At 50.8% G+C, this 27,418-nt stretch overlaps 1 protein-coding gene and 1 long non-coding RNA gene across 3 annotated transcripts in view; one reads left to right on the top strand and one right to left on the bottom strand.

Annotated features, from left to right (window-relative positions):
* LOC102516146 (transmembrane protein 132B) overlaps positions 1–26,168 on the top strand; it is a 46,161-nt gene extending 19,993 nt beyond the window's left edge. For both annotated transcript variants that reach the window (XM_032471446.1, XM_032471445.1), the window contains 4 exons: positions 17,078–17,283; positions 20,586–20,856; positions 22,527–22,718; positions 23,650–26,168. In XM_032471446.1, coding sequence (XP_032327337.1) covers positions 17,078–17,283; positions 20,586–20,856; positions 22,527–22,718; positions 23,650–24,798 — 1,818 coding nt within the window. In that variant the 3' untranslated portion in view covers positions 24,799–26,168. The remainder of the gene's footprint in view (positions 1–17,077; positions 17,284–20,585; positions 20,857–22,526; positions 22,719–23,649) is intronic.
* Positions 5,680–19,428, bottom strand: LOC116660901. The gene is made up of 3 exons (XR_004316549.1): positions 18,881–19,428; positions 9,344–9,348; positions 5,680–5,690 (listed from the first exon to the last, which is right to left on the bottom strand). It is a non-coding gene; the product is annotated as an uncharacterized LOC116660901 (long non-coding RNA).
* Positions 26,169–27,418: the final 1,250 nt, after the last annotated feature.

Here is a 27,418-nt window from a genome sequence, read left to right as displayed (position 1 = left end):
TTAGCCTGCGGATGAGAGGAAAGGACCCAGGGAGAGGTGACGAGGGAGGGAGACGTGACAGCTCCTTTCAAGTCTTTCAAGAGCCATCCTCTGGAACACGGAGCAGACTGGCGCTATTTAAAGTCCAACAGGGAACGACGCTCGCTCAATACAAAGAAAAATAATGCAGAGGGAGTAAGTTTGGGGGTGAGCTTTCGGGCAGCAATTATCAGTTCAAATCCCGGCTCCACCTCCCTCGCTGTTTGACCTTGGACAAATTACTCAACGCCTCTGAGCCCAGCGGCCTCATCTGCAAAATGAGGGTGACAATGAGCCAGTGGAAATGCACCTTCTGTAGGGACTGGTTCTTAAAGTGTATAAGGCAGAACTCTCAATAATCACAGAAATCTTTGAAGATCCTTTAGGGACTCCCTGGGTTCAAAAAGTTCAAAAGATAGTTGATATTAAAAGAAAAAAATTCTCCTTACATTTGAGCGGTGGCCAAATTTCTGGGGCATTAGAGGGCAAGGTTTAATTTTATGGGAATATTGAGGGGAGTCTAGATAAGCTATTTGGAAGAGTTGAAAATAAGATACATTTCCCTGTTTTTTTTAATTCTTTTATGTCTTCTGAAGGAAGTGTTATCAGATGGCAATTTTAAGTTATTCTAAGCACATACAATTGAATTACTGTTTGTGAAATCTGTGTATGATAAAATCCCAACATGGAGCTTTGGGGGTGATTAAATAAATGTTTTTATCGAAAGGGAGTCATGATGTTTGATCTGTGATGTATCAGTAAATGTCACATTGGTATCGCTCCCCCTACATCCATCTATTTATATATCAACATCCTTATTCATGTCTGTATATTTTAACCTTACTGGATTGCAAGGCCTACAGTATCTGACTTTGTTTTAATAACTCTTCTGTCCCAAGTCCTAAGCAGTGTCTGGAACCCAGTAGGGGCTCAGTAAATATTTGTTGGATATTTTAACGAATGAACAAACAAGCTAGAGCTCCTCTGAGATTGAACAAGGTGTTCCTAGGACTTACCAGAATATCTCCAGTGAACTTCCTGAATTTGGAAATCTTGAAAGAGACTTGGAAGGTCTTCTGTAGTCAAAGGGACTTGTCATTGGTGGGGACTTGGACCGGATCCTGTGATCCAAGCCTTCTTCTGCTCTTACGGGGAGGTTTTTATTCCACAAATACTTACTAATTGTCAACTTGGCAGCCACAAAGGCCGAGTGCATATGAATTCTGTCTTTAGGCGCTGAGCAAATGCGTATTCATAGCGAACATTTGTCGAAAACTTATTAAGCAACAGGTAGTACTTAACTGTATTATTATAATAAGGACATTCGAAATACTAACCAGTGTCTTCTTCACAACAAGCCTGTAAGGGAGGTAATACAGCTGTTCCAAGTTTATACGTGAGGAAACAGCACGCACACGGGTGAAGTCACCCTCGAGCAGTGGACGCAGGGGTCAGAGTTCCCACCCCGGCAGGCTGGCTCCCAGCCGCGACTGGTGTGTGTCTTGAATTTGTCACCCTCTGAGGTTGTCTGGGCCATGGGGAGCACCCTGGTGAGCTAGTAGCAAAGTGTCACCTCTGGGGCTTTCCCGTCAGGGAGTCAGTTGATGGCAGACTTTTTCTGCATTTGCAAAAGACTTTTGTTTTCATCCTCATCGCCCGGAAGGCACGGGTTTCAGTTTCCACTTGCTGCTCTAACAAATGAACGTGAGCTTAGCAGCTGACGACAAGGCACGTTTGTTATCTTCTAGTGCCCCAGGCCAGGAGTCTGAAGTGGGTTGTCAGGGCTGTGTTGCTCCTAGGGGGTCCAGGGGAGAATCTGTTTCTTTGCCTTTTCCAGCTTCTGCATTTCTCAGCTGTGGCCCTTCCTCCATCAGCAAAGTCAGCATCGTAGTATCTTCAAATCTCTCCTTCTCTCTCCGACCTCTAGTTCCGCCATCACTTCTGTTTCTCTGACTCTGACCCTTGGCCTCACCTGGATATCCCAGGCTGATCCTTTCATCTCAAGACCCTTATCTCAAGTGCATCTACGGAGTCCCTCGTCACACATATTTGGTTTCTTAGAGCTGCCACAGTAAGTCCCTACAAGTTCAGTGGCTTAATGTTTTTTATTTTTTTTAATTGGAGGTGCTGGGGGTTGAACCCAGGACCCCTTGCATGCTAAGCACGCGCGCTACCGCTGAGCCATGCCCTCCCTGCAAATGGCTTAAAACAATGGGAATGTATTCCCTCACCGATCTGGAGGCCAGAAGTCTGCAGTCAACTTGTTTCTGCAGGGCTGCACTCCCTTCAGGAGCCCTCGGGGTGGTGTCTCCTGGCCTCTTCCAGCTTGCGGTGGCTCCGAGTGTTTCTCGGCTTGTGGCCAGCGTCCCTCCGGTCTCTGCCTCCAGCTCCATGTGGTCTTGAGTCTCTGTGCAGCCTTATGCTCCTATAAGGGCCCTTGTCACTGGATTTGGGGGCCACTCCATTTCAGAATGGCCTCGTCTCAAGAATGTTAATTACAATCTGCAAAGACCCCGTTTCCAAGTAAGGTTACGTTCACCGGTACCGGGGGCTAGAACTTGGATATATTATCTGGGGGCCATAATTCCACCCGCAGCACCATGGAAAGTGACATATTCAGGGGTTCTGGGCATGAGGATCTCGACACCCTTGTGGGGGGTCTCTAAGCTTCCAGCAACAACACACTCTCTTTTCTCTGCTACGTTTCTTTAAAGGTTTTCAGAGGAAGGAAGAAAAAGGCTATTTCCGTGTTGTAATTATGGTTTAATCTTCGAACGCCTATCTCCCTAAGTGAAGGCCTCCTGTTTTTATGTGTCGGTAACTGCATTGTTTGTCGGTGAGCTGTGGTCTCCAGCAACGCAGAGGCCGGCACACGTCATCGGCAGGGCACGAGCTCGCTCGCACTTGGAGCGAAATAAATGTAGACTCACACTGAGCTTGAAGGCGGCGCCCTCCAACTTTCAGCTGCAATAATTAAGCTTCCAGCCTTCTGGTAGCAGCTGGACTTGCAATAATGAGATGCTAAAGGCCTCATAAAAGGATATTAACATTTTAAAGCCTTCTCTGCCCCAGGGAAGGTCCTGATTTCCAGGCTTGGTCCGTGAAGGTCAAGGGTAGGCAGTGCACATTCTGTCAGAAGACACATCAGGTTTTCTGCTGCTTGCAGTGTATGGGGAGCTGGTCACTAACCGGAGCCCGATGTCACCTCTGGAGGACACCAGCAGCTTTGATGGGGCAGCTGCATTTCCTGCTGAAGGCTGTGTGCCCCAGTTTTCCTTGAGTGGTTGGGTTTATAGAGGGGATAAGGTGGAAGGTAGCTGTGTCCTGAACGTGGTCCTTAGAAGAGGCATGTTTGAGCTGAGGTCATTGAGCAAGAGACGTCACTATTCAGGTGGAGGGGACCGGGCAGGTGTGGCGGGAAGTGGGATCTGACAGGCCCACAAGGAACTCCTGCATCGGGGAGCTTTGTTTCGTGTTGGTTGCAAGTAATAGCAACGCAAACCCAACTGCCTTAAGCCAAAGCAGGGGAAATGTGCAACTAAAAGAGCCAGGGTGACTTCAGGCAAAGCTGGATCCAGGGGCGCTCCTGGACTTGTTTTCTCTCCGTCTCTGATCTCTGCCTTCCTCTCGTGTGGTTTTGCGCATATTTCCCCTGTGCTCGTGCTGTTTCCTGTCCTCCCTCCCTCCCCGGCTCTCTGCACCCGGAGGAACCCCAGTTGTCCTCTGGACTCAGCTCAGGGGCCCCTGCTCTGTGCAGACACCTCCTTCCTGCCGCTCTGCACCCCCTCAGGGGTCCGGGGCTCAGCGCGTTGTGTGTCCCCACGCTGGCGGCAGGTTTGCCCCTTAAGGACAGGTCCGGGCCTCCCTTCTCCTCCTGTCCTCAGGGTCTGTTGGAAGGAGCAGTAAGAACAGCCGCACACACGGCGACACCAGGCCAGGCTCTGCTTCACTTGCTTTAAACACCGCAGAACCCAGCCCGCCCAGCGCCCCTGCACAGCGGGCACCAGCATTATCCCCATTTTACAGCCCGGGAAGCTGAGGCCCTGAGGGGTTTAAGTGTCTGGACTTGGTGAGTTTTGAATTAACATTAGTCCACTGCGTGTCCGAATTCATAGGATAAACAGCCCCTTCCTGTTTCGTCTCTCAGTTAAGGACAGATGTTTCCAAAAATCCAGATTTTTGTGTCAGATTTTTGACTTTGCAATATTGGCAAGCCATCCGGTTGACAGAGATGTGGAGATGCGTTTCGCCCAGGGCTGTTAGTCTGACCTTCTCCGTCTGTCGTGCTCCGTAGGAGCAGGTAAACCTGACGTGAGGTGACCCAGTCACAGGCGAGGTGGCGTGAGGACCGGGGAGGCCCCACCGAGTTGATGAAGTCGGTTCAGAGCAGTCCGTCGGCACTGACGTGTCTCAGGAGGGCCCTGGTCGGCCGTGGGCCCCGCGGGCCCCCAGGGGACCGCTCACACGGGCCCTGATTTTACTGGAAGGAGACGGAGAGGAGTCCTGAGGAGGCTTACGCCCGTTTCCCTCTGTCTCGGCGACGCTTGGCAAACATTCCTGCAGAAAACAGTGACCTTCTGTTTCTGGGCGTGACCCTCTTCCCCTCGCCCGTCCCCGGGGGCCGGGCAGCTGAGGACACGCCATCAGGCCGCGGGGACGTGGCTGCCCGGTCCGCCCTTCTCTCTGCAGGTGACGGGGCTTCCACTGTCCCGCCCTCAGTGGAGACGTGTCGCGTGTTTCCTGTTGGCCGGAGGGCGGGCACTGCCCCTTCCCCGTCCCCCAGCTCCCCTCAGCATCACTGCGGTGCCAGTGTTAACGCCATCCTTTGTCCCCCACCTTTAGCATCGCTAATTGAGAACGAACACAGTGGAGTTGTTTTTGCCTAAAGCGGGGAAGTCTTGGAACGAGCCGGGTGTAGCCCTGCAACCCCCACCCCCGCCCCACCGGCCTCGGTCCCTCGGGAGGCAGAGCCCCGGGCTCCCTCCTGCCCGTCTCCGGCCGCCTCCCACCTGCTCCCCTCCGTCCGGCCCTGCTCAGGCCTCGGTCGGGGGTGTCCTGGAGACTCGGGTCTGTGACTGCGTGTCGGGCATCAGGCAGGGTCCGCTGCGGCCCCTGTGCCGGCGTCTCCTGGAGACACGTTTATTTTGTGTCCAGTGGGAGGGAAGAGGACCCTCATCGATGTTTTGGACCTTGGCTCACAATTTAAACTCCACACAGCTTTGATGGTGGACAGAAGATATCAGCTTCATATTCAAATTCACTGAGTTTCCCAAAGAAACTCAAATCATTTAGACAAACTGTAGAAGTTAATGGACCACTTAACTGCCAGCTCTAGACACAGGTATGGACGGATTTAGGTACAAAGGTAGGGCGTCAGGGTGGCTGCACCCTCCACCATTTTTCTTTGTAACGGCTTCACAGAGGTGCAACTGCCACACTGTCACCGGCACACATTTAAAGTAGAAATTTGATGTACCAAGCTGTACACCACCCAAACCAAGATCGTGAGCCCATCCTTGACCCCAAAGCTTTCTTCACGCCTCTGGGTCCCCCTCCCTCCTGTCCCTCTGCTCTCGTCCCCATGCAAGCAGTCATCTTCTCTCCGTCCCTGAAGAGTAACCTTCATCTTCCAGAGTTTTATAGAAATGGAACCCTGTAACGCGTGTGCTCTTCTTCTGTCTGGCTTCCTTTCATCCGGTGTGATGATTCTGCGGTTCCCCGCATTGTTCTGTGGAACGACATTTCATTCACTTTTCCTGTTACGCGGTATCCCGTGGTGCGGATTCGCCGCAGTGACGAGCCTGCTCGTGGGCCCTTGGGCTGTTTCTGATTTTTGGCTCTTACGGCTAACGCTGTTATCAACAGTCACCTACGTTTTTGTCTGCACACAGTGTTCATCTCTCTAGGGGCAGAAAAGCTGAGCCACATGGTGAGTGTGTGTTGAACTTTAAAAAAAAAAAGTAATTAAAAACATTTTTTAAAGTTTAAATGTGTATTAAAAAAAATTTCTTTTTTAATGGAGGTGCTGGGGATTGAACCCAGGACCTCATGCCTGCTAAGCATGTGCTCTGCCTCTGAGCTTTTTAAGAAACTGCCCAACTGTTTTCTAAAGTGGGTGCACCTTTATACATCCCTGTCATCGGGGTTCCATCGGCGCCATGTCCTTGCCAGCACTCGGCTGGTATGGTCACCCTTTTTTAATTGTAGCCGTTCTGTTAGGCATGGACAGGTATGCCAGTTTGGTTTCAATTTGCCTTTCCCTGAAGTTGAATGATGGTAAACACCTTTCCATGTGCTCTTTGCCATCCACACATCCCTGGTGAGGTGGCTGTTCAGCTTTTTGCCCATTTTTTAATTGAGTGTTTTTTTTTTTTTTTATGATGAGGTTTTGAGAGTTCTTTTGAGAGTTCTTTATCAGAAATGTGATTTGAAACTATTTTCTTCCAGTTTGTGGTTTGTCTTTCCATGCCCTGAAGCGCCTTCTGAAGAGCAGGAGTTTTTCACTTTGATGAGGTCTAATTTATCAAAGTTTTTTTTTTTTTTTTTTTTACAGATCATACTTTTGCTATTTTAGCCAAGAAACAATTGCCTAACCCAAGTTCAAAAGTTTTCTCATGTATCTTCTTCTAAAAGTTTTATGGTTTTTAGCTCTTACATTTAGGTCTATGATCCGTTCTGAGTTAATTTTTGTGTGTGGTGTGAGATAAAGGTCTAAATTTATCGCTTTGCCCGTGAATATCCAGTTTTCCCAACACCATTTGTTGAAAAGACTGTGTTTCCCCCATTGAGTTTTCTTGGCATCCTTTTCAAACATTAATTGACTGAAAGTGTGAGGGTTAGTTTCTGCATTCTCAGTTCTGTTCCAGTGATCTACGTGTCTCTCCTAAAACAGCACCACATCTCCTTGATTGCCAGAGCTTTGCTGTAAGTTTGTTACTGAGATGTGTGATTCCTCAAGCTTGGTTATTTTTTTTCATTATAATTATTATTATTATTAATTTTTTGTGACAATTCTGGGTTAGCGTGTCAGTTTCTGCCAGAAAAACAGCTGAGTAGGTCCAAAGAGGGAGAAACCAGAGGTTGGGCATCGAACCAGGGCCAGTGCCTGGAAGACCAGAGCTTAAACAGTAAGTTTTAACATCTCCTAGAATGTCTGTCCTGGGGGGACAGGGGATTTTGTCACGGAAGAGGGGGAGGCTTTGGAGTTTGATGGACGTGGATTCCAATCCTGCCTGGGCCCCTACTCCCTGGGAGGGTCTTGGGAAATTAGCTTTTCAAAATGAGCCTCAGAGACTGACTTTGTATGTGAAAATAACAAGAATTTATTGAGCAACTATTGTGTGTGTTAGGCACCAGAGTGCTTCACACGTATCGAGTCGTGGAATGCTCCTAATGGCCCCACCAGCCCTGACTGTTTTAATCCACATTTTACCGATAAGAAGATTGATGCACAGGACAGCTAGGTATTGTCGCCGAAATGAAGGTCGCCCAGTTGTAAGTGCCAGGGCTGGGCTTTGACCCCGGGCAGCCTGATTCTGAGTCTGGGCTCTGGGCCCCTCCTTTACAGAGAGCACCCCGCTTTCACAGTGACCCTGGCCCCACAGGAGTAGTCAGAGTGAAGTAAGATTTCAGGGGTACATTTCTCCTCCTCCCCGCCCCCCCGCCTTTGGGATTATCTGTACATTGGCTTATTTTAGCATCTCCTGAGATTAAGATTATCCTCCAAAGATAAAATGTATCTTCTCTTTCCTGTAAACGTTTCACGTACCTGGGGGGAAATTCAGTCATGTTAGAAACTGGTGAACGTTAAAAGAAATCCCACAAAGAAGAGCTAAACCTGACTACTCCTTCAGCCACGAGTTACTTAGATGAGAGATGCTGTGGTCGCAGGTGAGAGACGTCTTCTGAGAATCTCATCCATTTTCCCCCGAAGACGCATGAACAGCTTTATTGGTAAAGATCGCTAGGCTGATACGGACTTTCGGAAAGGGATGTTGCCTGTAGCAGCTGGTGGAAGTATAAATTCTGTCTCCGCTGAAAGCAATGGAACAAGATTTCTCCTGGAACGGATTACGGAGCCGCCTTTTAGACGAATGGGCTCCTAGCTCTTCCAATACAGTGCCAAGAGGGGTGGGCTTCCCGCGGTAAAGCAGCACTCACAGTCGCACACTCAGAGGGCCCGTGCTTTACCGATTGCGTCTTCTAATCTGCTCTGGGTTAACTTGCGGTGGGAACATTTCAGGTTTCACTTGAAATGCAACTAAGAGGAAAATCTCAGGCTTCAAAGCGCTTCTTTTGCCTTCCTCCCTGCAACGCTTGGATTAACCTTAAAGGGCCCCTTTCCGAATGTTTAAGATATTTCCGACCACTTCTAAAGCCCGGTTTAACAAGCCCTTTTTAAAAATTAAAGGCCTCAGCCCCAAGCGACTTCCCTAACAGAGTCATCTTTTAATGCTCTGGACAGCTGAGCAGTTTCCACCATCAAGGGTTCCAACCGTGCCACTCTCCAGGGAATGTGTCCAGAGAGATGAATTATTTATCAGTGAGTTCCTGACATCCCTTGTGTTGGACACGTAATGCATATTGGGGTGATGGGCCCAGCTACATGAAGAGCAGTCGGCGGCCATGTGCTGAGACCATCCGTGTGTCTGAAGGCCACTCGTGGGAACGGTGGGTTTCCACGTGTCTTTCTTGACAGCCTCCTCGAGGGACCAAGCAACACTGAGAATCTTGAAGGATTTTCCAGCTCCGACACCAGTGCTTGCACCGTGGCTCGGGGTGGGACGGAACGCGCTGTGGTCCAGGACATGGGGCAAAAGGATTTTGGTTTCATAAATATGACATCAGTAGTATGGAATGAACAGCACATGTGACTGGACCCCGCTCCGGAGCACCTGCCAGTCCAGGCATCACCAGTCGATCCCAGCACTCCCTCCTGCTCCAGCCCGGATTCCTTGTGCACCAGAGGTCCCTTCCAGTGCGAAGTGCTTTGCGTTGGCAAGTGAGCTGGGCCCATTTCCCCCTTCTGGTAGAGTCTGTGGGAAACTAGCAAACGTTGTAATAACAGTGGAAGAGCACGATGCTAATGAGGCCATGGTGTGGACCTCAAAGTTTGAGGTATTTTGGGGGGAAAAAACCCAAAACACAGCACTTCTGTGCTGAGGCACAGGCATCAAATCCTGCATATCAGGATGTTCTGAGGCCTAAAGTCATAAAATGACAGGCCTTGAGGCAAATCAGCCCCCAAGACGTGCTCTGTTTGGCCAGCCAAGTACTTTTAAAATGTATCCGGAGATGCCAACATTTGAAAATTAGCAGATTTCACCCGAACTCTGCATTTCCTGTTTCTCTTGCAACGTCAGACGCGCTCTGAACACAGCCCCGCCATGCCCACGTGGCAGCCTTGGGCTCGGGGAGTAGCAGCTGTCCCCTTTGAGCAGGGTCTGGGGTGCTTCCTCAGGTTTGCCACAGTCCCCAAGTTCCCTGTCATTCACAGGAGACCCCCCCCCCGCGTCATTTGTGTCACCTCCCTGGGCCCAAAGGGACTTGATCGTTGAGTCAACTCCCAGCAGCAGCTCCTGAAGCTCTGTCCCAGGCCAGTGGTGCTGAAAAAAAAAGAACTGTGTGAATTATCTGGGTAAACTGAATCCTATCACAAACATGTTAGATACATTAGCTGCATTAAGTGAGAGATATCAGAACAGTACATTAGACGCAATTATTTTGTTTGCTAACCCAGAGGTTTTTTTCACCAGGCAGAGTCATTTAATGTAAGAACCGCTATACGTTCCCTGTGGGGGCTACTTCTCAGGCCGTTCAGGCTGGAATTTTGACGTCCAGGGTTCCGATGAGCCCACGCCACGCTGGCAAGGACCCAGAGCTGGTCAAGGAAGGGGGTGGGTTCCAGGGGCTCCTTGCTGCGCCTCAGCCCTTCCGCTGTGACCGGCTCAGGCCGGCTGGGCTCCGGCTTGCCAATCCGCTGATCATTCCCGGGAAATCTTCACCGGGAGGGCGAGTTTGGACGCCCAGCCTTCTCTTGGCAGCACTGAGAGCATCTTGTCTCTGCCAGGTCCTCTCAGCGTGGGCCTTCCAGCCTCCCTCTTCTCTCCCTTCTGGTTTTGGAGGGGCTGGTGGTGAGGTCATCCTTTGCATTTTCTCTCTCCCCTTCCCCTGGAGTCTCAGGCAGAAAAGAACTCTCAGCTGCCGGTTTTTATATCTTGCGCTCACAATTCAGCGCATTCTTTGCTAGGAAAGTTTCTTTTCTCAGGGAAATTTTCAGAAGTACTTTCAAAATAAGTTTGGAAAACGCAAACCCTGCAGAGTTCTCTTTTCCCTGAGAATATGCTTATCCTGCCAAAATGCCTTTCTTTTATGTGCCTAATTTATGTGCAGACCCCTCGCACCTAAGCCTGTGACTTTAGCATCTGTGCCAGCGGAGCCTCATTAACAGCCCCCCTCTCCGCCAGGCTCAGAGCCTGCAGCCGGAGCCGGTGCGGGAAGCCGGGCGGTACCACATGCCAGGCTTCCACCAGAGAAACAGCCCTTAATCCCTCCGGGGCCCCGTCGGATGAATGCGAAATGCTTGGATCTTTTCCTAAACCAACAAGCATCGGTGGCACTTTAAAAAAAATCTCCCCATGTCGAGGGCTGAAAAGCTAAAGCGGAAACATTCCCCGGATAAGCGAGTGTGTGCTCCACTTTACAGCGGCCGGCATCCGGGGCCTCCTTTGCTCGGGTGGTTTTGGAAGCATTTGTCTGCAATGGTGGACTCCAACCTTGCTGAATGTGATTTGGACGGGGATGTTTCTCCTAGTGGAAAAGGGCCAGAATTTTGTTACATGTCCATGGAGGCGGCCCAAGAGGCGGGTGTGGCCGTTGTCCGTGCTCTGCTCTGCGCAGGTTAATGAGCGGGAGACGAGGTCCAGTGGGGGGTGGTGTCTGCTGTGAAGGGATGTCCTGGGCATCTCAGATTCAGGTGAGCAGTAGCCCCTTCTCCTTCTCCTCCTTCCTCTTCCTCTTCCCTCCTCCCCCTTCTCCTCCTCCTCTTTCCTCCTCCTCCTTCCTCCTCCTCTCCTCTTGCTTCTCCTCCTCCTCCTTCTCTTCCTTCCTCCTCCTTCCTCCTCTTCCTTCCCAATGCTCTGTTAGTTTCTGGTGTTCAGCATTCAGTCACACACATATATATTCTTTGTCATTATAGGTTATTACAAGGTATTGAATACAGTTCCCTGTGCTCTACAGAAGGACCTTGTTGTTTATCTTTTATGCACAGTAATGTGTACCTGCTAATCCCAAACTCCTAATTTAGCCCTTCCCTCCCTTGCCCGCCCTGGAAACCGTAGTTTGTTTTCTGTGTCTGTGAATCTATTTCTGTTTTGTAAATAAGTTCATTTGTGCCATTTTGGGTACCCTCCAGTTTGCAGCTGCGCAATCTGAGCCCGGAGATGGGGAGAGGCTAATTCAGGCACGTTGAGGATAAGAGTTTGGATGAGGACGCGGGTTATGGAAGCTGCTGCTTCCAGCTCCCTCTCCCCAGACTTGAGGACTAATGCTCAAGCCAGTCTCTAAACTAACCCATACCTCACGTTTAACGACACGAAGCACATCAGTGGTGGCTGGGAGCCGGGGGCAGAGGGAGCGATGGACCAGAAAGGGACACAAGGATCTTTAGGGACGATGGGCGTGTCCTGTGTCTGAGTGTGGTCGTGGCTTCACGGTGTACAAACGCACCGTCCAACATCCAGCTGTGCCCTTCAAGTGGGTACGGTGCATTGGACATAAATGACACCTCCACGGGGTTCACAGAAAATCCCAGTGTGTGTATGTAGGTCCTGCCTTTCCCAGTCAGGCCCTCCTCTGTGGGCTGCATTGAGGGTGAACCACCCAGTGCTGGGAGCCCCCCGATTCAGAGGCCTGAGTGCGAATCCCTGCTCCGCCCTCACCGGCTGTGACCCCTGGACGAGCTGCCTCTCCGGAGCCTCAGTTTCCCCATCTGTAGTCTAGGGACAAAACTCTTGGTGAGCAGAGTATTTGGAAGACTTAATGGCTATTGTTCTATGTAAAGTTTTATAAATGATGCACTCAACACATGATCATTATTGTTCCTTTTTGTATTTCTTGGAGATGTAAAAACTCAAGGTAAAATAAATATTTTTTGTGTATCTACTGCTCCTCAGACACAACGCACTTGCAAATTTGGTGATAATTACAAAATCTTTGATTTGATGACAGTTGAATATGCAAGGTTTTTTCCTTTGCAGAGTTGCCTTTTGCCTGTCTCGATACAGAATTCAGCATCTATTATGAATTCGTGACGAACACGCTTTGATTGTGTAGCTTTTTCCCTGTTACACAAATCTCATCAGTCTTCGGAGACACACAGACACACACGACGTATAGTTATAAAATTAGGATTAGTGTGTCCTTATAACTTTAACGCCGTCATTTTCCACTAAATATTGTATCATGATTATTTTTCCCTTTTCTTAAATTTTATCTACATGTGTTCTGTGATTGATAGCGTTTCATTTGTCTGCACTGTTGTTATTGAGCTGGGCATTCAGTACAGAAAATGTTTTCATTATAAACGACACTGCAGAAGCCGCCTTTCATTTTTATTCACCTTAATAAACACCATTTACACTTAAACTGCTCTTACCAAGTTGTCAGGGAGCTAGGCTGCCGGCCATGGTCATTTTGATGTAGCTTTTTTTTTCTTTCTAATGCATTTCTCAAGGTGGGGGGGGGTCAGGAGGGAAGCCTTACGAAGCACGAAGCGTGGGAGCTTTCTGTCAGTGCAGACAGATCCATCAGCGGTGTGGCAGACTCGGGGGTCGGGCAGCAGTGGTACCCAGACTCAATTCTTGCTTCTTTCCTCCAGAGAAAATGAACCAAATGATGAATCTTACAAGATCCCCAAAGGAAACATTTTTCCATGGGGAGCCCCCTGTCTGCCTCTAATGCTCTCAAGTCATGTGGCTGCAGAAGTGTGATTTGACAGTAAAACCATTAACCTCTAAAGGCAGCCTCCCGCAGGTGCTCACAGATGAATGTGGCGTCTCCCATCTCCACGGTCCTGTCCTCAGCTCTTCTTATCTTAGGATTCACAGCAGTTGTTGTTCCATGATCCTTTGGGGGCTCAGAGAGCCCTGAAGGTAACGTTTTTATTTTTAATGGCGGTCCTGGGGGCTGAACCCAGGACCTCGTGCACCTTATGCATGCACTGAAGGTTTTCTCTGGATGAGTGGTGGGAGCCTGCCTCTGATCCTTACTTGGCAGTGCCCGCTTGTCCCCGCCCCCAACACGCAAGCCCTCACCGTGTGACATGGCTCAGAGATCTCAGTTCCTAGCCAAAAGGCCAGACTGGCCACTGGGACTCCAGATCGATGAGTCCTTTGACCTCAAACTTCCTTAGCATTTGGACTATGTTTCTTCCAGTGCCTCCTCTCTTGATATTCTTAACGTGGTAGCCTTGTCTCAGCTGCCTCCTCCCCCTTCTCGCCCAGACAGAGTCTAACGGGTACAGTGTAAGCCCTGCGATGTGAGCAATGTAACAGTGTAAGTCACATCCTGTCAATAACAAATGCCGTAAATACAGTGCACCTCGTCGCACACACGGTGTATCGGGTAGAGAACAGTGTGATATAGATGGAGAGGGAGCGGCTTCCAGGTTTAAATTAGAAAGGACTCACGCAGTCCCTTGAGGAGTGGCATTTGAGCCGAGTTCCTATATAAGTTATGCCACTTTTGGTGGCAAATAACAAAACGCCGTGCAACAAATTGGCTTTGACAACACAGAGAGGAAAACACCTGGTGAGAAGCTGGAAAGTCAGGTGGTCTCGGGTGGGCTGGTCACTGAGGATGTGGTTCCTTCCGTCTCCCTGTTCCTCCCTGCTCGCGGTGTCAGTTGGGTCGTTGGCCAGGCCCCTAGGGCTCCGAGATCGCTGCTCTAGCCCCTTCTGTCACCTCCAGAGTGACAGCATCCAGCAGGAGGGGGAGGCACACTCCTTGCGCAGCTCAGAGCCGGGAGACCCTTTCTGGAATCCCCAGGGGATGCCTGACACCTGATTTGCCACAGAATTGTGTCACGTGTCTGTCCCTAAGCCAGTCCCTGGCAAGGAGAAGGGGGTTCTAATGATGGTGAACAGGAACGAGGAAGATGTGTACATGGGTGTGTGGGGCAGAGGGGCCGGTGTGTGGCTGGGTGGTCAGCTGACGGCAGTACCTGCCTTGGACCTGGCCGACAAGCAGATCTCAGTCACGGGAAGATCGCGGTGAGGTCTCTGGAGGGGGATAAGCTTAGGAGAGCTCAAGGGAGAGCAACCTGGGAGGAGGGAGCCTGTGCGGGGGGCAGGGCGGCGGTGCAAAAAAAATGAGCCTGGAGGAGGAGCCGGTCCAGGTCCTGGGGCCTCGTGAGCTGTGGCCGGGAGTTCGGACTTTGTCCCGTGTGCCGCGGGCAATCCCTGGAGGGCGCTGGCATGAGCAGGCAGCGGGGAGAGCCCTGGGCGCGGCATCAGCGGTCCTGGGGGCTGACCGGCATTGTCACACACACCGGTAAAGCCCCGGGCAAGTGGCACTCCCTTCCTCTGCACGGATTCAGGCCAGAGAAAATGAGGATCGTGACGCCTGCCCCACAGTTATTGTGGGAGCCACACATCAAGGAGGAGGAGGGCATTGCAGGCGGTGAGGTCCTGTACAAATTAGAGGTGCTTGCTGCGGTCGGTTCTCATTATTTACAGCCGTTCCGTCACATAAAGCCACTGCAGACGCTGAACGGGCAAACACTGAGCCACTCCTTCTAGAGGAAGTAAACACACACACACACACACACACACACACGTGCACACGTCTCATATAGATGATAATAACCCTGCAGGTTCAGGACGGCTGTGGTCTACACTGTAGGAGGTGGGATGGGGAAAGTTCTAGCAATGAGTGGTGCCCACCCGCGCCGGGAGATGGCGAGGGCAGAACGCCCCAGTGCACCCATCGCAGCGTTCTTGGCGGTAAGCAACCTGGTTCTCGTGACAAAGGTCTGCATGTGGCCACGGAGACCAGGGGTGTTCAGGGGTCTTACCGGATGTCTCCCAGGGCGGTGCTCTGGAAGGAAGGCAGGGTTTCTCTAGAGCGGGTCTCCCACCCCCTTCTACGTACCTAAGGGAGGGCAGGTTGGGTTCGGCATTGCCTCAGCATCCCAGGATTTTAAAATAAGAACACGGTCCCCCATTCCATTTCCTGCTGTAGTTGAAAATCTCATTCCGATTGCCCTCTTTACAATCCTGGGCACAATAATGCAGGTTTACGTCCCTCAGACATGCCCTAAAAGACACGCTGACTTGCTTGGTTCATTGTTTTTTCCTTCCTTTATAAAGTGAAGCAGACCAAGAGAGGGATGGGTGAAGCCGATTCTTTTAGGCTCTGAAAAGTTACTGACGTGCCTGGTTTCAGCTCCCGCGGGGGTTTCGGCGGGGGAGACACATGAGCTGCCGCTTCGCGTGCAGCTTCGGGCACACTTGCTGCTCAGAGCAGTAGAGCCTGGAAGGCGGGGCACCTTGGACAGGGTGGGCAAGCGGGGCCCCAGATGGACTCAGCCTGGTGCACAGTGACCTTCCAGCACCCCTGTCGTTGCTCTGGGGCCCGGGCTTGTCGAGTCAGTGTCCCTGGGGCTTCAGCCCATCTTCCTGTAAGCGGCCTTGGTTAATTATGCTGAAAGGTTCCCGAAGAGGGCGGTGACGCTGTGAGGTGGAAGTGACAAGGACCTGCGTCCGCGATGCCGGTGCAGGGGGACGTTCAAGCATCACATTAGTGACTCTCTCCCCGGTCTTTGATTTCACTCTGCAGTGAACCGGGCTCATCTTTTCCTTCTCACGGGAGCAGGTTCATCTTCGTGCCCTTCTGGGGTGGGGAGGGGACGTGGTGATAACTTGTCGCAAACCACACGGAGGTTTGGCCTTTGAGTTTGGGTGTTGGCACTGCTGGCAGCGCTCTGAGCCGTTCGTTGGCCTGGCCACATCGAGAGGGCACTCAGACACGTGCGTCCGGGGCTTGGAGGGGAGGTCTGGGCTGCAGGCGAGGAAGAGAAGGTCACGAGCAAGTCCTCATTTGTGGCTTGGAAAACGGGCTGCCTGGTGGCACTCTGGGCGAGTTGGGGAATCCTGTATCCCCACGCAGCACCCCTAAAAGCAGCTGAGCCAGTTACATCAAATTGTTCCCCTCAGGTTCATCTGTAAAATGAGAAGTGTGGGGTCCTGGCAGTTTTGTGATGCTCTGCTGAATCGAGTGTTGGTTTTGTGTCTTCTGCACTGAGAGCGACCTTTGCCGCCTCCACCACCTCCCCACCCAGACACGTAAATGACATTCCCCTGAGGGCCTGGGAGAGAAAGTCATCAATTTTCTTTGCTTTTCTGGAAGATGTGAGATGAAATGGGGGCTTCGTGATCTAATACCTAACCTGCTGGTGCACGCACGTTAAAAGGGTGCCCCCACGTGCTGGGTCAACAGTCCATAACAAAATGCCACATCCTCACCTCCGTTCTGCAAAATTATAGAGTCACGGGGCAAAAATAATTATATCCACGTTTCTAGTGCATTTCATGAGAATCTTCCTACAAGGATTTTAATCTAGTGCCAAGCTCTCTAAACATCTCAAATAAAGTGCTGTCTTAGTAACACGTGGGTACCTTTTACGCATCTTCAGATGAAGTGCAAGAGTGACATATGTTGCACCTGGGGTTTGATTAGTGGTGGTTCGAGTACGTAAAGAAGGTGGAGGGAAAGGGAAAAAAAAGCACAGAAAAGACAACAAAGGTTGTGTAACTCCATTAAATTATGTTTATGGTTTCACTTGTCAGTCTTTCGTAATACAAAGCGGTTTTCCCGGAGTCTGTTTATCAGTATTTGTCACTGATCAGTGCCTACAAATTGCCTTCTGTTCAAGTCATGCTCTCCTGGCTGTCCTGGGGGCACATCAAGCAGGGCTGCCGTCGCACATGAGCTTGCGCCGTCGGCGTTTGCCCGTGTTTTCCTGCTGATGCATCTGGAGGTTCTAACCCCTCCCCCGAAGGTCTCCGACGACTGCGGTTCCATCTTCGTGAACGGGAAGGAGATGAAAGGCAGGGTGGACACGATCGTGAACTTCACCCACCAGCACTTCACCTCCCAGCTGGAGGTCACCGTCTGGGCGCCCAGACTGCCCCTGCAGGTGGAGATCTCAGACACGGAGCTGAGCCAGGTCAAAGGATGGCGGGTCCCGGTGGCCTCCAGCAAAAGGTGAGGAACCGAGGCGGGGGGTGACTGCCCCAGGGAAGCTGCGTCCACCGGGGGGCAGTGAGGGACTGGGTTCAGGTGGCTCTGACTCGGGCACTTACTTTGATGTGCAGAAATTACAAGTGGGCTGAGAGTCTACTGCTGAGAATAGCCACTAGTCTCAATAAAATGATGCAGCGTCCAGGAAGCACCTAGCTCAAGGCTTGGCATGTAAGGAATAGCTTTTTTTTTTTTTTAAACTACTTCCTTATTATCCTTGTCCATTCCCAATTTCCTACTTTGTAGATGTCAGCCACCATCTGTGGGGTTCAGGGCAATGGCTAAGCTGCGGGCTGTGGAATAAGGCCACTGAGTTTTCACCCTGGCTTTCCCACAGCATAGCTGTGTGACCTTGGACAAGTTACTTAGCCTCTCTGTTCCTGTTTCTCCATCTGTCAGTCGGCCATGATGATGTTACTGAGTAACGTTGTCCCAAGAATTCAGTGAAAGGATACAGAACTCTAAAGATGTTACCCCTTCAAAGAGTCCCGTCTCCTGGTGGGTCAGTCAAATGCTAATCGGATGCTGCTGTGACAGGATTTTCCAGGGACCATTAAAATTCTAAGTTCGTCCATCTTAAAATAGGGAGATTATTTAGGTGGGCCTGACGCATCACTGGAGTCCTTTGAAAGCAGAAAGTTTTCTCTAACTGGTGAATGGCACCCCCCAGTATGACACCTTTAAAAATGGACGTGTTTTTATTCAGCGTAATTCCTTTGAGATCCAGCCAAGATGTTGCCTGTTTCTATTGTCCGTTTATTTGTATCACTGAGTGTGTCCCATGGTGGGTTTATCAGTTTGCTTAATCATTCATCCACCGAAGGATGCTCGTGTTGTGTCCAGTGTGGGGCTGTTTCGGAGAGAGCTGCCCTGACGCTTGTGTACACGTTTCCTTGTGAACGTACAGTTTTCACTTTTCTGGGGAAGCTGTCCGAGAGGGCAGTGGTTGGGTCACGTGGGAGAGGCATCTTTAGCTTTAGAAGAAACTGCCAAACTGGTTTCCAGAGAGGCTGTTCCATTTTACATCCCCACCAGCGATGGGGCAGGCACCCAGTTACTCCACATCCTTACCAGCAGCTTAAAATGTTACAGAGAGCGTGGCACCGTTTATGATGGGATATAAAACGGAGAGCAGGTCAGTGGTTGCCATGAGTTATGGATGGCGTACAGGTGGGAAGTGCCCAGGACACCCCCGTGGAGATGGACTAGTTCTTTATCTGAGTTATAGGCTTGGCTACATGAAATGATAAAATTGCATAGAACTACACACACACACACACACACACACACACACACACACACACACATGCAAATGAGTATTCATTAAATTGTTGACATCTGAATAAGCTCTGACTTGTACCGATGTCAATTTGCCGTGGGCATTGTACTATGGGTATGTCAGAGTGTTACCTGGGGGGCGCTGGGTAAAAAATATAGAGGACCTTCTTATCCAATTTTATAAACTTTCAGTGAATTTACTAGGATTTCAAAATTTAAAGTTTTTTTTAAAAGCACAATGGTTTATTAATATGGTATTTCTAAAACTTTATTCACTCACCACTTTTATCATACTGTGACCATTTGAGTACTAACTCTCACATACTTAATTTGGTTCTTTTTTCAGTTTTATCCATTTATTTAAGGGGAACTTCACATCACCATCAAAAATAGCCAACTAGTAAACGTTTATGCAAAGAAAACAAAATATTGTTACTAAATTCTGAGTAGGTACAGTCGTTTGTCTGAATTTGGCTTTATTAACTGGTAGGGACTAGCAGGTGTCGGAGAGCCAGTGAAGACGGCCTAGACCGAACAGAGACGTTCTCTTTGGTATAATGGAGGACTGGAAAATGAAATGGGACTCACATTTCAGCATGCCAGTCAGTGTTTTTAGTGCATGTCTCCTTGCCACCTAAAATCAACTCACTTACCAGCAAGGATATTTACCCCTCACTTTGGGAAACCCATATTGCTAGGTGCTGGTGAAATCTTTTCCTATCACTAATAATCGAAACTCATTAATTTTTTGCATTTTAGAGAGTGTTGAGGAAAAAAAGTCTCATTTCTTTGACCAGTCAAGGCTGAGGTAAACTCAGACTCTAAGCAGGCTTCCCCCCACGTGGTGACTTACTTTTCATGTGTCACTAACAGAAGACGGTAGAAACGGTGAGAGCTGGTTTTAGTCTCCTAGCCTGGAGGGTTAACCTTTCAGGGAGCAGGAATAACATATTTTTAAGAAAGTGGGTTTCAGAAGTGACATGGCGCTCTGTCCGCATGTGCTAACGACCAGCTGTCTGGGCCCCATATTAACCACTCTGAGCCTTGGTTTCCTTGTGTAAAGAAAGGAACGTGCCTCACAGACAGTGTAAAGGGAAATGGAGTCAGATATAAAAAGGGAGAGGACGCCGACAGTGGACAGCGGGCCGGCTGGGACTCTGCCTCCAGGTGGCCAGCTGTGTGGCCGAGGTCCAGGTGCCTCTGTGCCTTGGTTTCCTCGCTGGTGAGACCAGGATAGTAAAACACTGCTCCTGCAGGGGGGTCTTTGGAGACTGCAGGGGTCAGCCGTGTGGCTGGCGTGTGGTCGTGGTCCATCTCATCACTTCTTGTCCTTTACGTGAGTGTGTCAGGCAGGACCAGGCACGTAGTAGGTCTATCTCTGCACACATGAGTCACTGCCCCTTTCTCCGCTGACACAAATCCCCGTCCACTGTCGGCCACAGACCAGTCAGCAGCCAGCAAACCGGGCCCTCTCATGACGCAGGACAGGTTCATTTTGAGGGGAAGGTTCTGGAATAACAAGGCTAGGGTTTCTCAGGGCAGACTGTGGGCGGGCGAGTGAGAGGAGAGCCCTTGCCAGGACGTGGGAGGGGCTGGGGCTCCGGGGGAGCAGTCAGCACCCGGGGACGCAGGTGCCAGGCGCGTTTCAGCGGTTTCCGTGGCCCCGCGGGGAGGCGGCCACTTAGATCAGGGCGGGCGGGCGGCAGGGGGCGCCCTCTGCTCGCGTTCGGGGCCCTGAGCTCAGAGGAAGCCGCTTCTCTAGAGGTAACAGGGCCTTCTCCAGGGAGGGGGCAGGATGTCGCCACGGTCCCCGGGGGATGGCTCAGGAGGGCCGGCCTCTGGGGTCATCACGCCTGACCTCCCGCCGCGCCGCGCAGTCACGTGGCACCTGGGGAAGGGGGTTCGCGCGGAACCTACCAGCCGTGACGCCTGCTCTGGGGGGTGTGTGTGTGTGTGTCTGTGTGTGTGCGTGTGCGCGCGCGCCCCAGGCCCACCCGGGACAGCGAGGACGAGGAGGACGAGGAGAGGAAGGGCAGAGGCTGCTCGCTGCAGTACCAGCACGCCGCCGTGCGCGTCCTCACCCAGTTCGTGGCCGAGTCGCCCGACTCGGGTCAGCTGAGCTACATGCTGGGCCCCGACTGGCAGTTTGACATCACCGACCTCGTGGTGGACTTCATGAAGGTGGAGGAGCCGAAGATTGCCCAGTTACAGGACGGCAGGACGCTGGCGGGCCGGGAGCCGGGCATCACCACCGTGCAGGTACGGGGGACCCTCCCGACCCCAGCCTGCGCGCTGCCGGGTGTGTGCGCATGCGCCAGAGCCGCGTGGGCTGTGCCGCAGTTTAAGCATCTAAACTCAGCTAGGCTTTGCACTTCAGAGTTGGAGCAAAACAGATAATTTCTTTCACCAAAGCTGAATTTAACACACAGTGTAAGCCATCTTTCCCCTGCTCGGATCATTCACTTTTCATATCATCACTAACAGGAGATGGTAGAAGCTGTGAGGTGAGTTTTCCTGTCCTAACCCAGAGGGTTAACCATTTAGGCGTGTTTTACCTTGAACAGCGGACAAGCACATTTTTAAGAACATGAAGTGCAGTAACAATGACTTCAGGAACGCCCTGCATTTTGTTACAGTGAAGCTGTTTTCTAGCCGGTTTTGACAGGATGCTTACCTGGAAACAGTGCAGCGTAGTTTCCAGTAACAAATTAAAACGTTTCCGCTCATAGTTAAGCCATAGTTTAGGTGCTGCCGAAGTGAATTTTTGACACCAGTGGATTCAACTTTATATTTTGGATGACTTTTCTATTGCTCTGTAAGAAATCACCGGAACTCTCCCAGCTTAAACCCCCACTCACTTATTGCCCCCGAAGCCTGTGGGTTGGGCGTTCAGGTGAGCTTGGCTGTGCTCAGGGCACCACGAGGCTGCAGTCAAGGTGGTGGCCAGGCTGGGAGTCTGCGGGGGCCTCCGAGAAGGATGTGCCTCCCAGCTCAGCTTGTCGGCAGAATGCACTTCCTCCCAGAGTGGGACCGAGGACTCTGCGTCCCTGTGGGCTCTCCGCCAGGAGTCGCTCTCTGCTCCGAGGGGTCACCTGCGGTCCTTCTTCTCCGTCCCCGGGAGTGATGTGTCCGGGCCTCCTCACACTTGGAATCTCCCTGGCTTCCCCTTCTCCACCAGCCAGGAAAAAACCCTCTTGTGATTCCGTCAGACCCACCTGGCTAATCCAGCGTAATCTCCCCCGCTTTAAGGCCAGTTGTGCCGTTTACTACAACATAATCAGGAGAGTGATTTCTCATCACATTCACAGGTTTGAGAGATTAGGCAGGACATTTTGGGGGTGGGGGTAGTTCTAGAAATTCTGCCCATTAGATATTCCCCTCCATTTGTTCATCACCCCTGGTTGCAAGCTCGGTGGTAAAGGAGGAGGAACGGTTTCTTAACAACAGTAAGATGCTCTTTTGTGCTTTTCTTAACTGGTTTAGCTAGTGAGGGCGTGGTAGCCCAGGGAACATCGAGCTGCCCACGGGAGGGAACCGGGGCAGGAGAGGATGCCTGAGCACCAGGCCTTCAACGAGCTTTGCCACAATTCTGCTGTTTTCACACCTAAATATTAGTTGTTGGGAAAATGTTACTCTTTGGTGCCTAGTACCAAGGTGGGCAATTTTTAGTGATTGCCTCTAAATTAAAGCAAGCTTTCCCTGGAAAGTACACTGTTGTGATCATGGTATGAATCACAGGAGAGAAAATGGACCAAGATGATGTTGGTAAAACTCCTTCACTTGGAAAGCGTAACTGGACAGGAGGCTCATGCACTCATTCTGCCCAAGTGCACTGACGTCCCGGAAAACTGGGAGGACGTGTTCGTGGAAATTAGGGAGTTTTGAACAGTGTGTGGAGCTGAGACGTGAATTCCTCACTGACTCCGCAGGTCCTGTCGCCTCTCTCTGACTCCATCCTGGCTGAGAAGACGGTGATCGTCCTGGATGACCGCGTCACCATCGTGGACCTGGGCGTGCAGCTGGTGGCCGGCTTATCTCTCTCCCTGCAGCCTCACAGGGTGGACAAGAGAGCCATCGTGTCGACAGCAGCTGCCCAGGACACCCTCCAAGCCCCGCAGCAGGTAAGACTGCAGGGTCCTTTTGTCCCTGGCCAACTGAGACCCCTTCTGTCTCTCTGTCACATCCTGCACGGGAGATCGGCAGAATACTCCCAGCTGGGACTGGTGATTCTCGAGGCTTCTTCCTGCCTCTTATCCAGTCTGTCCTGTCTCTGAGAAAAGTGCTCGGTGGCTTAAATACGTTTTCCTCTATCTACCAATTTCTGCCCCTGTGCCACTTGCTTTAGAGCAGCCTTATCGGTGTTACGAACCGTCCACTGCTAGACCGTGACCAAAGGACCACATGTTTTTACATTTGCCAAAGCAGGTGCCTTTTGATACTTGGAAATTCCACTTCAGCTACTTGAACAAGCATGGCTAAGAGGCACCAACTGCTCCTGTTGACAACTATAGGCAACTCTAAAACTCCCCCCACTCCCCACCCTTAAACCTTGCTGTATCATTTATAAAGATCCCAGGGCTCGCTGCCTTTCAAGCAAGCTGGTCCCGTGATGCATCCTTCCTTAAGTGCTCGCAGCTAGTGCGTGGTTTGCTGCATCAGTGCTGACTTCCTAATAAAGAATGTTCAAAGGGATATTATCTCGAGCGGGAGCCTGATTAGTTGCACCTGAATTTGATTCAGATAAATTGCCTGATCTTTCAAAATGTTTTTAGAAAGGTCAAAGTCAAATTCCCTTGTATGGCAGGCAATAAATTAATACACACTTGCATGCATTCATTAAAGTACATTGTTGGTTTCTCCCATCAGTGGGGCTGTAGCACATGACTGATGCGGGTTCTAGGCTGCCGAGGGCTGGTGCAAATGATAAAACACCGACGTTTATTTTTCCCAGTTTGTATACTTACATAATGTTAGATGGGAAATCATATTTACACATTTGCACACGTGAAGGAACCTGACTGTAACATGATGCTTTGGTTTCATTTTTCTTAGGAGGCAATAGTCAGCTCCTGGATTTTGTTCAGTGATGGTTCGGTGACTCCCTTAGACATTTACGATCCCAAGGATTTTTCAGTCACTGTCTCGTCGCTGGATGAGATGGTGGTGTCCGTCCAGGCCAACCTTCAGTCCAAATGGCCGGTGGTGGTTGCAGAGGGTGAAGGGCAAGGGCCCTTGATTAAACTGGAAATGATGATCAGCGAGCCTTGCCAGAAGACCAAGAGGAAGAGCGTTCTGGCCGTGGGCAAAGGGAATGTCAAGGTCAGGTTTGAGCCAGGTATCGATGAGCACCAGGGAGGCAGCAACGACATCGAGGGCATGAATCGGGAATATAAAGGCCACCTCAGCAACGCCATAGAGCGCGAGGGAAGCCAGGAGAGAGCGGTCCAGGAACGGTCCCAACATGGCACCTCGGTTGGCCAAGAGGAAGGTACCAACAAAAGCACAACCCCACGATCCCCCATGGAAGGAAGGAGTAAGAAGTTACTCAAGAGCGGTGGTCCAGACACCTTCACAAGCTTCCCCACTCAAGGGAAGTTCCCGGAACCCCACAGTCCTGGTGACCTCACGGTGACCTCCAGGGGCTTAACCGACCTGGAGATTGGCATGTACGCCCTGCTCTGCGTCTTCTGCCTGGCCATCCTGGTCTTCTTAATCAACTGTGTGGCGTTCGCTTGGAAATACAGGCACAAAAGATTCGCTGTGAGCGAGCAAGGGAACGTCCCCCACTCCCACGACTGGGTCTGGCTCGGGAATGAGGTGGAACTCCTGGAGAACCCCGTGGACATGACGCTCCCGTCGGAGGAGTGCACGACCATGGGAGACCGGGGTCTGCCCTTCGAGGAGAGGAACTTCCTCCTGAACGGCAGCTCCCAGAAGACGTTCCACAGTCAGCTGCTCAGGCCTGCTGACTACGTCTATGACAAAGACGTGAAAAACGAACCCCTGAGTTCCTCGGGCCCAAAGAGGAAGAGAGTCAAGTTTACTTCCTACACCACCATCCTCCCCGAGGACGGCGGCCCGTACACCAACTCCATCCTGTTCGACAGCGATGACAGTATCAAGTGGGTGTGCCCAGATATGGGGCTGGGGGACCCCCAGGACTTCCAAGACTATATGGACAGACTGCAGGACCAGATGTAAACTCCTTTCTCACGTTTGTATTCACCTTTATGCCTTCTGTTTTTTGAATGGTGGAGCAGTGAGTTGGATCAGCAATAGGGGTGACTTAACGGCGCTTCTCTGGTGGAGGTCTGGGGGGCGATCCTTGCCTCAGCAGGGATCAGAGACAGCCGTGGCATCTGGGTTGTAAGCCAGGCAGTGTCTCCCAGCCGGCCACCTGTGGGTCCTGGAGGAATTCTAAGACAGCGGTTTTACCTGCTGCCTGGCACTAGCTCAGTTCAAACATCATAAACGCGACCCCACAGACATTGTTAAGTCATCTCAGGACAAAACGGCCGTGTGGAATTAGAAAAGACTTGGGTTTGATTTTTCTACTCCTAGACCTTTTAAAGCACAGTGGACATTTCTCGCCCTAGGCCTGAGATCGGACATACGCGAAAGAAGCTGAATGTAGCCACCCATATTTGTTACGAGCACTGCTCATTATTTTTATATATATTTGCACCTGCACCTGGTTCCTTTGACCTCTGCAATTCTTTTCGAAACATGAAGACGAGAAATTTCCTTTCTTTTTTTCCCCTTCTCTGAGATCTGTTTGATTTGCGTATGAGTTGTAATCACTGAGATTTGCCACGTCATGTTATTTCCTGGGTGTCCGTGCAGAATTTCAGGTTCTTTCTGGTTTTCCGCATTTGATCACGTGGGGGCAATATCTAAGAAGCTTATCCTCACGCCGTCTTTCCTTCTTTTTGTTGTTGAAATTTCTTACAGCAGACGGGGACGTGGGATTTTACTTAAAAGTATCAATATACTGTGAGGGAGGGCCATCTTCTTTACAATTTTCTACATGATGCTTTAAAACTTTGCAGAAAAGTTGGGAACCATGAACCTTTACTTTTATCTTCTGCTTGGGGAAGTCATGGGGAACTCCTTCCTGGAGTGCGTATCTTGAGGGCGAAGAAGGTCCTCAAAATAGTGTATTTATACTGATGCTTTGTGGTCAACACGATTTGTTATTGAAACTGGAATCAAGATCTAGGAATGATACATACAGGACGGAAACTGCACAGGAAATACCATCAGATGAAACTTTCCTTATACCAGGACAAAACTGTTTAAAGCAGTAAGTGAAACGATGTTTCAGCTTAGCAATACGTAGTCGTCTATCCATACAGTGACTTCCCCCACCCCCAACCAAAATATACATATATATATATGTATCTCCTCAGTCTTGACTCTGGCAGAGATAAAACCTATACAGGGTGTGCGTTGATGGAGAAAAGCAATGGGTTCCCCCCCCCCCAAAATTCATAAAACAAATGATCATTCCAGCAGCTTGCGAAGCAGTTGTGATAAAAAAAAAAAAACACATAGCTACTGGGCAATCAAAATGGTGAGAAAGAGAAAAAAAGCATGATTCTGGCATAATTTTTAAATAAAAAAACGTCTCAAGCAAAGCAAGGATTTCGGGTTAGAAATTGATGACAACATGTTTCTCCGTTAAAATGAGATAGCTGGACAAACAACCCCTGGACGAGTCTGCCTCATTTGGAGCATCCCTGAGCCACCTGCATCTCTGAGAAGCAGAGTTTCAAAGACCGGAAGCAGCAAGGGCCTGCAGGAGGTACTGAGGCAGCTCCTTGACTCCCGATGGCTGATGACGGGGCCGTTCAAAAGGGAGGCAGTCAGTGGTTCCCCACAGGGTTCCGCAGACAGGCCCGGGGCACCAGCCTCCTCCGGCCGTCACTCGGCAGCCGCAGGGTTCGCCCCGTGTCTCTTGTCCACAGGGCTGCGGCACATTTGTAAACAGAGCGTAAGTCACCAGTGGTGCACTGCCTGACCCCCAGAGGCTGGTGTACAGTTGCTCTTGGGCTTAAAATGAGGCGGTGAGTTTCCCCAAATCTTCTAGTTTGGATAATGAAGCCAGGAGACCCAGGCGTCTGCTTCCAAAGGAGTTTTTGCAAAGAGATGATGGACATTCTGGTAGGAAGAGCTCCCCTGTTATTCGAAGGAAGCTGCCTCTGCTCTCCAAGGGGCTTGGTGGGGAGGTAGCTGGAAACCACTGTGCAGGGCCGGAGAGCAGTTCCCACGCTGATGGGGACATAGCTTGTCCGTCTGAGCCCTGCGCCTTCTCTAAGGCACTTCCCACTCTGTCTCCCTTTGGATCCTCAACATTCCAGACATAGCTGGGATTTCGTTTCTGAAACTGAGGAACCGAGGCTGACGTAGGGGTGTCTCTCACACACAGCAGGCTGCCCCCACTGGTAAAAATGAGGCTTTCCGGGGTTATAATTCGGCAGGGGATCAAAGGCAGTTACCATTGCCGCGGGGAGCCTGGTTAAGGAGCATGTACATGGGAGCGTTTCCGAAGGTGCCGGTGCTGGACGTGACGCAGGCGTGAACTGGGGAGAATGGAACGTGCCGGCGGGAGTCTCAGCGAGCCGGGAGCTGGCCGCGGTGCTGAAGCCGGAGTCGCCCAGAGCGGGGCCGGCTGTGTGCAGTCGCCGGGCTTATGTCTGCGACTCGGTCAGTTCAAAGTGAAAATCAGATGGAAAGTCACGGGGAAGGGACCCCTCTTACTACACAACACACACTCACAAATACGCACACATACACACGGATACCCACGCGTGTGTGTCTG

Source organism: Camelus ferus, chromosome 32, assembly GCF_009834535.1.
Source record: "Camelus ferus isolate YT-003-E chromosome 32, BCGSAC_Cfer_1.0, whole genome shotgun sequence".
Lineage (NCBI taxonomy): Eukaryota > Metazoa > Chordata > Mammalia > Artiodactyla > Camelidae > Camelus > Camelus ferus.
The sequence above is the reverse complement of the archived record's forward strand: the minus strand, read 5'-3'. Positions and strand labels throughout refer to the sequence as shown.